Raw genomic sequence first — 15,101 nt, 5'->3', positions numbered from 1 at the left:
TATAATGACTATTAGCAGGGTTATTATAGTTTACTAAAACTAAAACCATAAAGAAATACATTTCGTTACTTTTTATTTTCATTTAAGTTACATTTAAGTAGGTTATTACAATAAACTAAAAAGACTAATGAAACAATAATTACATCAAATAAACGTATAAAAACCAGAAAGCGATAGAAGTGACAAAACACAACAAAATGAATAAAACTAAGCAAGATTTAAAGAAAACAGAAAATATAAAAAATAAAAAAACTACATTGCACTGCTATATAGTTTGTAGAAACAAATAAAACAGCTGTTGATTATATTTCAAGTACCATAAATTGTCAGTGCTTGATTATGAATTTCAGTCAAATTGGACCTCATAATGAAAGTGGTTGGATTTATTTAGACTATTTTCAGATTTTCCAGTCAACACAATGAAAGCAAAATTGCATTAAACAAAATAAAATTTAGTTTTTAAAAGGAACAATTAAACTGCAAATACATTTTTTTTTTTCAGAAAACAAGCCAAAAGCACCTAGACATTTTGGTGAAGTATTTAATGTAAAGATATTCACATTCAAAAAACTGAACTGTAAAAAGCACTTTGTTAGTAGACAACTTCAAAGAGTCTTGCAATGGGAAATTAGCAACTCATTTAAATGCAAACCCCACCGTATCACATATTTATTACACAAATTAATGTATGGAAATGTGTGCTGTAAATTATGTCCAGTGTTCAGATGCAAACAACTAATAAAAGACGTCAAGATCCAAAATATGGCTTGAATTGTTTGATTTGTTTACTCTCTTGTGCACAAGGCTTGTGTGTCTTCATACAAATATAAAATGACTTTGGCAAATTTAAGAAACACTATGAATTCGTTCTTGCTTTTCTAAAGGTGGATGTTGATTTGAGGTCAGTCTTGTCCTCCCGTGAGCTTGTGGAAGAGTTCTTCATCTAAAGTCTCATTTTGGTCTTTTGAGCGCGTCGAGAGGAAAATGTAGCCTCCGATATATTCATGTACCACTTTGCAGTCGCAGCTCTGGCAGGAGAACGCAATCGACACGCTCTGGTCAAACTCGATGGTCACCTGGAAAAGCAATGACACACTCAGAAATCATATTCACACCAGCCACGCTGGTTACAAGGTTGTTTGAAGCACATTATTCACCTGTTTAATCTCCCAGTTGACATTCCATTGTTTAATGTTGGAGAACCTCCAGGTGGTCACCAGCAAACCCGTTGACATGTCGATGCGGATCAGCCTGTTGTAGGAAATTCCCAGGAGCTCATCTTTCTTGCTTCCTCTGAATCTGTGGGACAAAGTGAACAGATTTGAATCATATTTCATGGTTGAAGACTTTAAAGGTTTACCAGGCACAAAAAAAACAGTCTGCAAAATTGTCTGACAAAATAACAGTTTTATGTCTAATTAATGAAAACTCATATTCAATGTGTTCGAATTATTCTATAACTACATATTTTGTCAAAACATTTGTGAATTATCTGAATATCCCATTTCAAGCATTCTAAACTGTCAGCAGTTGATTATGAAATTGACAAAAAAGCCAAAATTGGACTTGGATAAAGAAAGTGACTGTATTTATTTAGGCTATTTTCAGATTTTTCAGTCAGCATACCCAAACTAAATTACATTAAATAGGAAAAAATTAACCTTCAAATGTAACAACGGCATGCTATTAAATCTCACTTTTTAATTTATCTTTCATTTTGATGACGTGTTTAATGCAAACAAATGTAACATTTGAAAAATTGAATAATATATATTCAGACTTGGAAAGATGTTTCTGAGTGACACAAGGCACAAATCAATCTGTTGTTCAGCAAAACTGTGTTACAATATGCCAATTTTGTCTAATTTATAAAAAACAGAAAAAGAAAATTGTCAGTGCATGAGTATGAAATTGGCAAAAAGCCAAAATATGACTACTAATGAAAGTGACAGGCTATTTTTAGATTTTTCAGTCAATATACCAAATAAAACCAAAATGACATTAAATAGAAAAACAGTTCAACTTTAAAATGGAACAGCAGCACTATTAACCCTTGTGCAGTGTGATTCAGATATTTCAACTAATTTGGTGTTCCCAGTCAGAAATGACCGGCCTTTAAAAAATTGCTTGTAAATCTTTTATTATGATGCTATATTATCACCATATCTTGGATTCAGTCTTTTTGTCAATTTGTTTTCTCTCCGTTAGCACATTTTTTTTTTTTTATTAATTTTTGGAACTGACTGGTCGTAGCCCTCACTGATCACAGCTTACATACCTTTAAATAAAAAAACATTATTTATGGATAATTTTGCCAGTGTTCACTCCAAAACTACATTATGCAAATTATACATATTTTGTGGGGAAGGTAAAAAAGAAAATCCTCTCTGGGTCAAAACGACCAGAACACAACATGAGAGTTTCACCTTAGTTTCGTTTATCAGCAAACAAGCCAAGTGCACCAAGACATTTTGATAATGTGTGAATGTAAACTTATGTAAACCACATTTGAAAAATGCACAGCTTAAAAACACAAAACAAAAAAAACAACAACTAATATTTCATGGTTGGTCTCAAAAACCTTATTCAGGCTTAAATATCTGTTCTAGGCATGAAATCAATCTGTTGTTCAGTAAAATTACCTGACAATGTAGTACTTGATGCCAAACTCAGGGAGGGACTGCCATGCTTGGATAAAACGCATTTTGGCCTCCATGAGGGAAAGCTGGGAAATATTGTGAAGGGCCTCCAAGATTCGTGTGGTCAGCTGAAATGAGAAGAATAAATATGATGAAAAGCCATGGATCTCAGATATCCAGTGCTTTCATGGCATAATAAAAACGAGCGGTTCAAGCCATATCTTGTCCTTTCTGCGTGTGTCGAGACTGTATTTTCACCTGTTTGGTCTTGTACTTCCTTGCATATCGTGGAGAAACAAAGCACTCGGCTTTCATCTCCATGGACTCTACGTCAGGCGCTGCCTGGCCAGGAGGAGGCGCTAGACTCTTCATCTGCAGGAAAGACTGGATGTTCTTCACCTCGGTGCGGTAAGAGCTGTAAGCCATCGTCTTTCCTTTGGAAGCCAAAATACAGGCAGCCTTCCACTTGGCATACTGCGTTTCCTGTTTTCAGGAGACATTTGTTTTAAGCAAAAGAAACAAATAAATGCATACAAAATTTATTTAGAGGTCCAATCTGAGCAAAAATATGCAATATGGTTCAGATGCTGATATTTATCTGAATTTTTATACCAGCATAACAGACTACTTGCATTAAATGCATATATTTAATGCAGACTACTTGCATTGAATGCATCAATAACTCTACATCTCCCAATAGTATGTCTTAATAATATTACATTTAAACGCTAGTTTTATTATCAGAAACATTTGGTTTTAATTGTGGGGTGCAAAACATATAATGCAATGCAATAACAATGATGACTGACAGATCATTGACAAATTAACCTGACAAATCATATTTGATACTCCTATTTTACCATTATTTTCTAAAAAAGACTGGATGGATAATCAAGTAACCTAAGTTTCTTTATTCATCTTGAAATATGTATAACAATATAACAGTTTATCTTACATTTAAGATTAAATATTTCACAGCAAAAGCACACGTGTACCACGACCTGCATAAAAACCAATCTAAAACTCACATTGTCGCAGCGAATATAAACCTCGTTCATTCCATCAGCTGCTGGCATTAACAGCTTGAGGCCAAACTTCTTCTCAGTGACGTTGACATCAGGAATGACCTCACATCCTGTACAATTAATGATGTATTACCACTGATGCATTGGCTGTACTAAAATGAAAAATCTTTTCTGTGGTTGGCTGCTTACCTCGTAGATGGAGTTGCTCAATGGGTTCTTTATTCGCAGACTCTTTGTTTTTGTAGTAAGAAATGGTGGTGTCCCTAAAAACAAACCAGTACTCCTTATACGGCTTTAATGTCAATCGCTTGGGCCTGTAAAGCAAAGAAATGAACAGGCAATTAAACGATGCACTGTATAGTTTGTCCTACTGCAGACTAGACACAAATGTCACTAGAAAAAGTTGTGTACGTGGAATAATAGTTTTTTTTTAACAGATTATTCATTAATAATTTCATAATTTTAACTCTTTCCCCACCATTGACGAGTTATCTCGTCATTTAGCAAGACAATGCTTCCCCGCCAAAGATGAGTTTTTACACCTTTTCTTGTTTTCACTGTTACACAATGGGGGGCGCTATTACACATCTTCTGAACGAGTACAAAACCTCTTGTGAAACAAAAACAAAAACACGCGTGAACAGGACAGAAAAACGAGCGATCTCTTATGTAAACAAATGCATATGATAAATAATGCGATCATCAGCAATAGACAGCATATAAATGAAAACTGCATAACGTTATGGAGTAAAATGTTGTAAAAAGTAATTGTACTGAATATTATCCAGATGTACTTTTTGATAAAAAAATTTTTTTTGATTTTTTTCACCTCTTTGCTCAAAATTATAAATTTTTATAAAACCTACCTATATTCAAGTGTTGATAAAACAGAATGCTTTAAGCTAGAATAAAACATTTTTTTTGTTTAAAAGTAAAGACTTTGATCTTTATTTTAGTGTATTGCATATTCAAATATTCATACAGCAAAATATATTGTAGGCCATCAAATTTAAGTGAAAATCATGAAAATCGCTGGCGGTGGATGGCAACTTTTTTTCAAAATGCTGACGGGGAAAGAGTTAAAAGAAAAAATCCGTAACATAATGTAAAAATGTATTTTTCTTGAACAATTTTAATAAGCTTAAACTCACCTAAACAATTTAAGTGTATCTTCCAGCTTTGGAATGTCAGTGATATCTTCCTGGAAAAGTTAAAGTAAACGTGAATACTTACAGACTACCATTCAACAGTCTGGGGTTGGCAAGACTTTTATGTCTCTTATTAAAAATGTCATTTATTTATGTGATTCAAAGTTGAATTTTCAGCATCATTACTCCAGTCTTCAGTGTCGCATGATGCGTCAGAAATCATTCTAGACATTCTAATCTCTCCTGCATTATACTTTAATGAAATCTGAAATTTTTATTTATTGTAATTTAATGTATTTAATGTCATTTATTTGAAATATAAATATTTTGTTATATTATAAATGTCTCTACTGTCACTTTTGATCAATATAACGTGATCTTGATGAATAAAAGTAATAATTTCTTTAAAGGGGTCATATGATGTTGCTAAAAAGAACATTATTTTGTGTATTTGGTGTAATGAAATGTGTTTATGTGGTTTAAGGTTAAAAAAACACATTATTTTCCACATACTGTACATTATAGTTTCTCCTCTATGCCCCGCCTTCTGAAACACGTCGATTTTTAGAAAGCTCATCTTTCTGAAAAGCGTAGTGTGCTCTGACTGGCCAGCTATCCAGCGCGTTGTGATTGGCCGAATGCCTCAAGCATGTGACGGAAATGTTACACCTCTTAATATATTGTGATGCCCTGTCCGGCCGAAGCGCCGAGACATAAACATAAAACCCATTATAAACGTGATATAAACATGATTTCTAGTCATGTCTTCTTTAGGAAGGCAAAAACAAAGTAGTTTCGCTTTCTCAACGAAACAGCATCACACACCATGGCCTTGAGTGAGCTGAGGCTGGAGGCCTAGAGTGAGCCGCGGCCGGCTTCAGTGAGCAGAGGCGGGCGGCTTGACGCGGATTCTACGAAGGAGTGTACCTTGGTCTTGCAGCAACCACATGTGGTGACCCCGGACAGGATGCCACTTCATCCACGGTGAAAACCGATTCAGCGATACACAGTGCAAAGTTGATGTATTTCCTCAGCAAGCAGCACGGATCAGCTCTAGGCATGATGAAGCGGATATCGTCCTCTTTTGGAAGGCCAAACAAAGTAGTTTTGCTTTCACAGTGAAACACACAGCGTCTATACGACATGGCGGCGGCAATAACAATACTACAACGAGAATAAAAGGTACGCCTTCTTTCTTTGTGTAAACATCTGGGCGGTGTTATGAAAATATTCCCACATAGTGATGTAGAGATGTGGGGGCGTGGAAGAACAAGCCGTTTCAGGGGGCGTGGACGAGTCTCAACTTTTATAAAGAACATCTCTTTGGATTTGAGACTTTAGTTTCAAATTTCACAGATCTTCTTTATTCACCAAGAGCTCGTAACACTCCAAAGAGAAAGGAAAATTTGAAATCGCATAATATGACCCCTTTAAAAAAAAAATCTTACTAACCACAAACCATTTAATGTTAGTGTCTAAACTAGCTTAATTTTCAGCCAGATTGATTCCAGATACAATAAACCGGATGCTACAAATTAATCTAAAACCAGTCTCTATATGTAGTTGTTACTTTTGACACTGATGCGTCCCAAAAACAGGCTGTAGTACCAATATATTTCTGAAAAAAATCTATTCATAATATCATCAGATCAATGATACCAGGATCTTATCAGCATTCCGTCCTTCCAGCGTGGATTCTAAGTTTGAGAGCGCAGCCTCGACTTCATCAATCTCTGGTTCATTGGAATTGGTCAGTGGCTCCGTTGATAAAGTCAATTTACAGATGTGATACTAGAAAAGATTCAGGTATTTTACATCTGCAACACCAATTTAGATGCATAACAATAAAACAGCACCCATAAACCATTTGATTAGTCAAAAACTGTGATTAAGACATTTTACCTTTAAATTTGAATTTATGGTTAAAAAATAAATTGAGTTTAAGTGGAGGATTAACATGGTGCTCATTAAATAACTGATTAAGCAGATAACAAACTTTATTATATGCTAACTTCAACCATTGCGGTTTTCAATGCAGTTACATTAACACTGCTTGAGGCAGGAGTTTGAATGAATGATATAAGCAGCAAATAATGTGGAAAAGGGATGGGGAAAAATCCCTCAAATATTTCTGCAATGCATAATTCTGTCATCTGAGAGGCAGTTTATGAAATACTTGATCTGCTCTCTCATGGATTGCTTTTTTGTTACAGATCTACAGACACACTCTCGCATGAAGTCCTCACTAGGTTTGGTTTGGATTATTAGCACCATGTTCACCTATACATTTTCTCCTCGTGTAACTGAATGCTATCTTGTGTTAGCTGTGGAATGTCACATCCTTTGTCCTCAAAGTAATTTATCTCATAGCTTCAGGTGAGAAAGTACGGCACTAAAGAATTGACCATAATTCAACACCACCTGTGCTGCAACTAAATACTACGACACATTAAAGCATACCTGTCAGATGAGCTAATCGGGGTTTAGGTAACTAAAAATGAAACCATCTATAAATGAAAGAAAATATTTGTACAAATATTTTATTTCAGCTAACTGCCAAGGCAACATTTCTTACTTTAATTTAGTTACTTAATGTACTAAACTAAGTAAAACGAAAACTGAGAGTTAAAAAAAAGATTATAAACTATACAGAAAACAAACAAAAAACTATTAACTTATTAAAACTACTGTCGTATCTCAAAATAACACTGGAGCAAATAACTAACCTTTCAGGCTTTCTTGAGCTCTGAATTCAACTAATGAGCATAAAAGCATGGAATATGATCGGTTTATGTTGTGAACTGGCATCCTGTACCTGCAGGGATGCAAACATGAGCATCTCTTCTTCAGTGCAGTCGATCTCCTCCAGCAGTATCGCCCATCTGGCCTGTTCATACAACTGCGTGATTCTCACAGCATCATACTATAAGAAGAAAACACCAAATGCATTCTGATTTAGACATGTCAGAGCCATCTAATATTGTCGTCTATGAATATATAATGTGGTACAGTATGTAGGAATAGTTCATTTCTCACCTTTGGGTTGAGGTCAAAGAAGCAGTGGTACTTGAATCGCAGCAGGAGTCTGTCGTTTTCCTGAATTCCTTGCTCCATCAGCGAGCGAGAGGAATCCAGCCACCTGCAGAGCAACATCTCAGTTAAAATACACAAACGAAACTCAACTGAGAAATTAAAAAAAAGAAATACACATAACCAATAAGCCATCAAATGCTATGCTACAGTGATTATATCATAATAAATGGATGTTCTGGGCAATGAGGCGAAATATAGCTTGTATAAAACAGCAGAAATAGCAATATGCTAAAACACTTCTTTAATAAATTAAATATTATATATACTCTGTCACTGGGGCGGGAACCTAAGGTTACATCTTTGTAACTTATTTATCCCTAAAAGGTACATATTAGTACCTTAAAAGTGCATATTAGTTACTATTTAAAAGGACCACGCCCCAGTGACTGCTTTGAACCTTTTTCTCTGTGTGCATTTAAAGATTGTAACATAGTCTGTTAGCTTAACTATGTCAACAATGCAACAATCAGAGGTGCAACAATACAAATGGTGCAGCTGGTCACAGGTGTGTGGCTATTGTAACAACTTTAAATGGTTTCGAATGAATGTCCAATCAGATTTGAGAAACAAACAGGTGTTATAAACTTATGCATGAATATAAGGTCTATTACAACGATCATACACTACAATTCAAAAGTTGAAAGAAATTACAAATTACAAATTATAGAAATTAAAGCATAATTCAACAAGGATGCATGAAATGTATAAAAAGTTATATTTATGATGTAACAATATATTTCTATTTCAAAGAAATGCTGTTTTTTATCTTTCTATTCATCAAATGATGTTTCTTGAGCAGCAAAGCAGCATATTAGAATGATTTCTGAAGGATCATGTGACACTAAAGACTGTGACACTGAAGTAATGATGCTGAAAAATCAAAGGAATAAATTACATTTTAAAATATATTTAAATAAAAAACTGAAATTTTAAATTGTAATAATATTTCATTTTTTTTTACTGTTTTTACTGTATTTTTATGGTCAAATAAATGCAGCGTTGGCAAGTTTCAAGAGATTTCTTTTGAAAAACTCTTGCTGACCCCAAACTTTCGAATGCTAGTCTAAATTTGTCTGTCCTTTCTTACCCAGCATTAATTGCTGCTTTATCCTCCATGGTAAGAGGCTTGAAGAGTTTGGCCAGTTCCTCTTGTGGAAGGTTGGGTTGGCAGGCCGTCACAGGATTCTCGCCAAACCACAGACTGGTGGAAGATGCAGGCGACCCGCTGTCCGGGTCATAAGTCGGAGTCATAGTTTTACTGTACAGACCCAGGGCTCCTGTACAAAGCATGAATGCAAACTCAGAAATAAGTGTTTAAGACTTTATCCAAACACAGTTGCTTCTGCTAAACAGAAACATTAACAAAAAAGACATGTACAAACATGTAATATTAAATCAAGTGTTTAACACATGTACAAAACGTAAAATTCATTCATAATTTTTAAATAATAATGCATGGTAAATTCGGTGAGAGTGTATTTTTAAATGATTGTGTGTGTATATATATATATATATATATATATATATATATATATATATATATATATATATATATGTATATATATATATAGTTTATTGGTTATAATTAAGTGTTTCATTGAAGTTTTTCATTGTAAAAAACAAAAAAACTCTTCAAAAACAGCAGTAAATACCTCCTGCCATGTCCATGTTTAATATCTCATCAAAGACTGATTCTGGGCCCTTGTCTTTTTTCTTTTTCTTTTTTTGATCATCTGGTAGTTTCAGAAGAGAAAGTTCTTCTGATCGTCTGATGTCTTTGAATAAAGATGGAAAACATAAACAGTTTAGTAGAGAATACAGACTAATGTGCAGAAAGAAATCATGGAAAATTGCATTGCATTTTTTCACATGTAAAAACTAATTATTTGTAATTGTAAAAAATTACCAAAAAATATCAAGCAACCCATAAATATTAAAACACATACACATATTATTAAGTATTAATTATTAAATGAATATATGATAAGAAATGCATGTATAAAATTTTACTATAAATGTTTGCTTTTAATGACAGTGCCTATAGGAGCTGTTGTATCTAAATTGCAAAGAATGACAAATCATTTACACATTTTATATAATATTTATAATATTTTCTTGTTAGCATTTTGTTTCATATGCTACAAAAACATTATAGTTATAAAAATGTATAATATAATAAATATTTTGGTTTGTACTTGTCCTTACTGAGTGCTTTGCAGATCTCAGCCACGGCTTTGAAGACCACACAAGAGAAGCTAACAGGGAGCCGGATGGTCTTCATGTTGGGCAGCTGGATGCAGAGAGGTTTGTGTTGTGGAGTGTAGCGCAGGTCCGCGTCCGCCTGGACTCCATACTTATCCAGAGTCCAGTGTGTCTTCAGCAGCCAGCAGCTCCTCTTCTCCCACCAGATGGCATGATCGGACCAGTCCTGAGGAGCCTCTGACACACAGACAACCACATACTGTCAGAACTTGAGTCTGAGACAATAAACAAAAAAATATTGCATTGAGCTCCAATTGAGCTCCAAAAGCACAAAAAAAAAAGGCAAAAACATAAAATAAAAAAAATTTAAAAAATTACTAAAACTGAAATTATATATAAAAAAGCTATTCCAAATATTATTATATAAAACACACACACACACACACACACACAAAACACTGCACTTTGCCCATGGCAGTGTAGGACTTTACTACTTTATAGACGAAGTTCATTATCATATTAAAGAGGTGAACAGGAATGTATTTATGTGAAGTGGTTTAATGTGTCGTTAAACAACAGCCATGACGTTACACCTGAATAGATCAATTCAAACCAGTCATCCCTCAGTAATACAAACATGTCTGATGACATCACAATTCCATATAAACCTTGATGATTCCTCTTTTACTCACATTTCCTTCATCTTTCCGCAGTGCTCATCATCTGACTCACTCCTGTAATTACCAACTAAAGAAATCCTGGGCTGTCTGTACTGTAATGCACCTATTAAATTGACTATAAACACATTGTGTTCAACCAAATTAATGAATGGCCACTGGCAATAAAAGACCCTGGGTCATCTGATGAGTCTGTAGAGGAAAACAGGATGTTTTGCTAGCGTCTCTCTCTGGTGAACTTCAGACCCTGCGCCTGCAAACAACACCTGAGTCAAAGAACAATAGCTCTGAGTACGAGCCTATACATAGATACGCAAGGCAAACATGGGCATACCTGAGCATTGCAACCAGTGTTTACACTCTAAAACCACACTGGGATTTTAGCTTTTACTCAGCAAACTAAAATATGTAAATCTAATGTTTTCATTAAGTTCTGAAAATGTTATGTCTCTGGACATTCAGAATATTTAACATTTTAAAAACTAAAATGTTTTAGAAGAAAAACATTCCATGAACAATGTATTTGTGCTAACATTTTGAGAATGTTATAAAAGACAAGATAACTAACAAATGTGCTATTAACATTACTGAATAAAAGTTTTCTCATAACTTTGAAAGAACCTTGCCAGAATGTTAGTCAAAGTTCTGAGAATGTTTCCTGTGATTTGGGTAAATTTTGTTGCTGTTGTTGTTTTAAAAATGGGTTTCCCATAAACTCCGACTACTGTTTTGATTTTTTTCAACCCATTTCAACCTTACTTTGAAGAGCTTTTGATGTGTTCCTTCCTAATAATGGTGTGCTTTTCATAATTGTACTAAGAACCCCTTTTAATTTAAATTCCTGAATTCGTTTTCAAGTACAAAACAAGAATTTGCAACAGAATTGCAATTAAAAATGTAATGAAATGTATAGAAATTGAATGCTGTAAATTTCCAATAAATGTTTTTATACACACAACATATGAAGTATTTTTAGAAACATTAAATTTTATGAATAATTAATGTTTGGGTCACACTTTATTTTAATGTCAAATTCTCGCTTTTAACAAATCATCAATTATCACTTTTATCTGTATAATTATCTGTAAGCTAGAAAATATATCACTTTGATACAATTTTCACTAAGAATTTGCTAGTAAATTTCAGAAATAATTACAAAGAAATGGCAAGTAACACTTTGAAGTGATTGTGACATTTTTAAGTAGATAAACTTAAACAGTATTTTCTTGTAAAACGTACTCCAATAATCTTTGTTTTATTTACAACTTTGAGAAATCTTTTTTTTTTACGGTGTATGGCAAAAAATTCATGCATCAGAAGAAAATGTGTTACTTGTTTTGATAGTACTGAACTGAAGTTAGAAGAAATGCCTTCATCATTTGAGAAAAATGTATTGTATGCATAACAAAATAAAAATTAATAACATGAGCAAATGCATTTTTTGTCACAAAACTGTAACTAAAACTGCTCTGACGTGTGACTAACTTACAATTTAGCAAATTCCACTTGCTTTCATTCCCATTCACAACTCAACATCCCTTTTGCCAATTCAAATTCACATGAAATGAAAGGGAGCTTATCTTTCTATTCACGATCTGTACTGGTTCTTCAACACAGAACTCTGTTAATACTCACTGATCTTCTCCACCAGTTTGAGCATGAGACCCCCGACGTGAAGATCCCCCTTAACCCGCAATTTAAACTTCATGCCCTCATCTCCCTCACGCTGGTCCACCTGGACGCTGAGCTCCCAGGAGTTGTGTCCGTACTCAGCAGCAGTGGCCATGTTCCTGCCTGAAATCAAATCACAGACAAACACAAACAGTTATTTTAGTTGCATTAAGTCACTATGATAATACTGTGTCCTAAGAACTAGTCCGACCAACTAGCAGTTATTCAAGGTGTAAAATAAATCTCCCCATATCTATGTTTTTACATAACTGACTTGAAAAAGGTATGTCCAGTCTTAAAAAAAAAAGAAAAAAAAAAATCAGATGATTTACTTGTAAGACAAGCCTAAGCATTTTATACCGCAGGCCCAGGCTGCACTTGAATCATACAGTCTTACTAAAAGTTATTTACTGGCACCCATGGAACCTTTTCAATGTGCAAAAGAAACTTCACAGTGAAAAACATGCAGGAAAAGTATAAAATTAGCCTAATTCTGCTGGAAACCCGCAGATCTGGCAACACTGTGAGCAGGTATGAAATTCCACGGATAAAGTAGATACCTTTACATTAGAAAGAAATGCACATGTGCAGCTGCTGTAGGGGACCCCGAAAGCACAAAAATAGTGTTCTGCTATCTTTTTAAAATCATAATTAGTTGTTGAATGGCTTCTGTGATTTGGAATATGATCGCCTGCGGCTTTGATAGTGCTTTATTTTTGTTTTTGTTTTTTACCTCTGATCACTGCACACACTTGATGACAGAAGTTTAATTTTTGTATAAACCATTCCTTTAAAATCTCTAATGACAACATCTCCTTAAAGAAGAGGGAGTGACAGACAGAGAACTAAAGGTACAGGGTGGAGGAGGGCTGTGATTACAGAACAAGGGAGACTTCAGCTTAAAATTCCTGACAAGCAGAGACAAGACCAGAGATAGAAAGAGCAGAAACAACAGAGAGACTCACACAGACCTGTCATCCTGCGGTCTGCTGGCTTGTACATCAATAAACAACAAAGCCCAGGTCTTACACACAAAAACACAGTCAAGTTCTGCTGTGTAAGAGGGTCTAAAAGAAGCTTTTAGTGTGACTTGAGATTTGAAAGTATGGGTGTTTTTTTTTTAAGATGCATTTGAGTCCACAATTTTATTATTTAAAAATCAGGTCTGTCTAGGTTCACTAAGAAGTGCGGGGGAGGGCGAGATGTTTGACTAGATTAGAGATAACACACATGCTCTGAACTAACAAGAAAACTTTTAATGCAGCCCAAGGCTAAACCTGGTAACCTACGTGAGTAAGTTAACATGTCCGCAGGCCTAGAAAGAAGAATTTACACCTTCCTAGTGTAACAACCAGATTTGAATTCAGATATAAACAAGAAGGACATTTCTTAAGATGAATTCATCAGCTCATGAATGCATTGGAAGATCATATGCAAAAAAATAAATGAGGTCTAAAACAGAGCATTTTTCTTATATGCACCATACTTAAGAGGGCCAAGAAAATAACCTAAACAAACAAACTGGAAAACGCTGATTTGAACGACCTATACTGTAACATCAAGAAGTTTTCAATCAGATAAAGTCATATATAAATATATAGCAGTCTTCAACAGCTCTAATATACAATAATAACAAACCTCATTTATCTCAGAAAAGATCTAAATGTTTTAATTTTTCCAAGAGTACAGAATATAGGCCTATTGCAATGTATATAATCCGATGTTTTAATATCAAACTTTAACTTAATCTTTAAAACTTATTTTAATCAAGTTCGTCCAATAGAAAATGCGTAAGGTAAACGAAACAGCAAACGGTTATAATAATTTAATTTAAATAAAACTATACGCTAAATTATTCCACTCACCTGAATGCGTTCCCGAAGATTTTCCCTTTGGAAAGTGAAACACGTCTCCTGTCCAGGTGTGCGCGGGAGGAAACCCCGCCCAGAATCCTACTACGGCGAAGGCTACGCTCATGAATAATTAATTAAGAAATGCAGCGGCGCTTACAAACTCTCCAATGACAAAGGCGTACGTTAACTGCGTGCGTGTGACGTTGCGCGATTCGATTTCAACGCTCAAAGCTTGTTTTATTCATATTAATAGCCTACTGGGTTATAAACACTGATCTTTATAGATCAGCGGTTATAAAGATCAAGAACACAGTCTTCACCATAGTACCGTCCGTTAATTCGCGCCCGGTGTGTAGCTACAGGAAGAGCACGTACCGGAAGTGACTAAACAAGCCCCAAAGCACATACCTGAACATTAACTAAGTTGTAATTGTTGCTTAAGCTATAATGACCACATAATGACTAACTTGTGCGTCGTGTTGTGTTTGAGATTTTTAAACCAGTTCTAGCTACGACTTAAACCGGAGTATATTAAATAAAGACTAGACAGACTACAGTTATGATTAGTGGCTGGTTTAATACAAAAACTACAAAACTGTGTGGCACAAGCCACATGTCATGTAAATCAAATAGCTTATTTCACAATAGTGTTAATAAATATAACAATGATGGTAAAGATGTTTGATGGTGATGTTCGAGTTTATGAACAATAAACTGAATTTAAATGAATAATTATTTGAGCAAATTTACATTTAAATCTTTACAAACACATTTGCTTTTTTATTAGAATCTG

At 34.5% G+C, this 15,101-nt stretch overlaps 1 protein-coding gene across 1 annotated transcript; it reads right to left on the bottom strand.

Annotated features, from left to right (window-relative positions):
- Positions 1-365: 365 nt before the first annotated feature.
- fermt1 (FERM domain containing kindlin 1) lies at positions 366-14,635 on the bottom strand. The gene is made up of 15 exons (XM_042746673.1): positions 14,321-14,635; positions 12,420-12,578; positions 10,111-10,344; positions 9,558-9,680; positions 8,993-9,182; positions 7,849-7,951; positions 7,628-7,735; positions 6,472-6,603; positions 4,816-4,865; positions 3,854-3,978; positions 3,668-3,774; positions 2,898-3,122; positions 2,643-2,767; positions 1,158-1,299; positions 366-1,076 (listed from the first exon to the last, which is right to left on the bottom strand). Exons 1-15 carry the CDS (start codon positions 14,430-14,432, stop codon positions 903-905), a joined length of 2,109 nt encoding a protein of 702 aa, XP_042602607.1. The 5' UTR covers positions 14,433-14,635; the 3' UTR covers positions 366-902.
- Positions 14,636-15,101: the final 466 nt, after the last annotated feature.

The sequence above is a fragment of the Cyprinus carpio genome, chromosome B20 (assembly GCF_018340385.1).
Source record: "Cyprinus carpio isolate SPL01 chromosome B20, ASM1834038v1, whole genome shotgun sequence".
In the NCBI taxonomy this organism is placed as follows: Eukaryota; Metazoa; Chordata; class Actinopteri; order Cypriniformes; family Cyprinidae; genus Cyprinus; species Cyprinus carpio.
The sequence above is the reverse complement of the archived record's forward strand: the minus strand, read 5'-3'. Positions and strand labels throughout refer to the sequence as shown.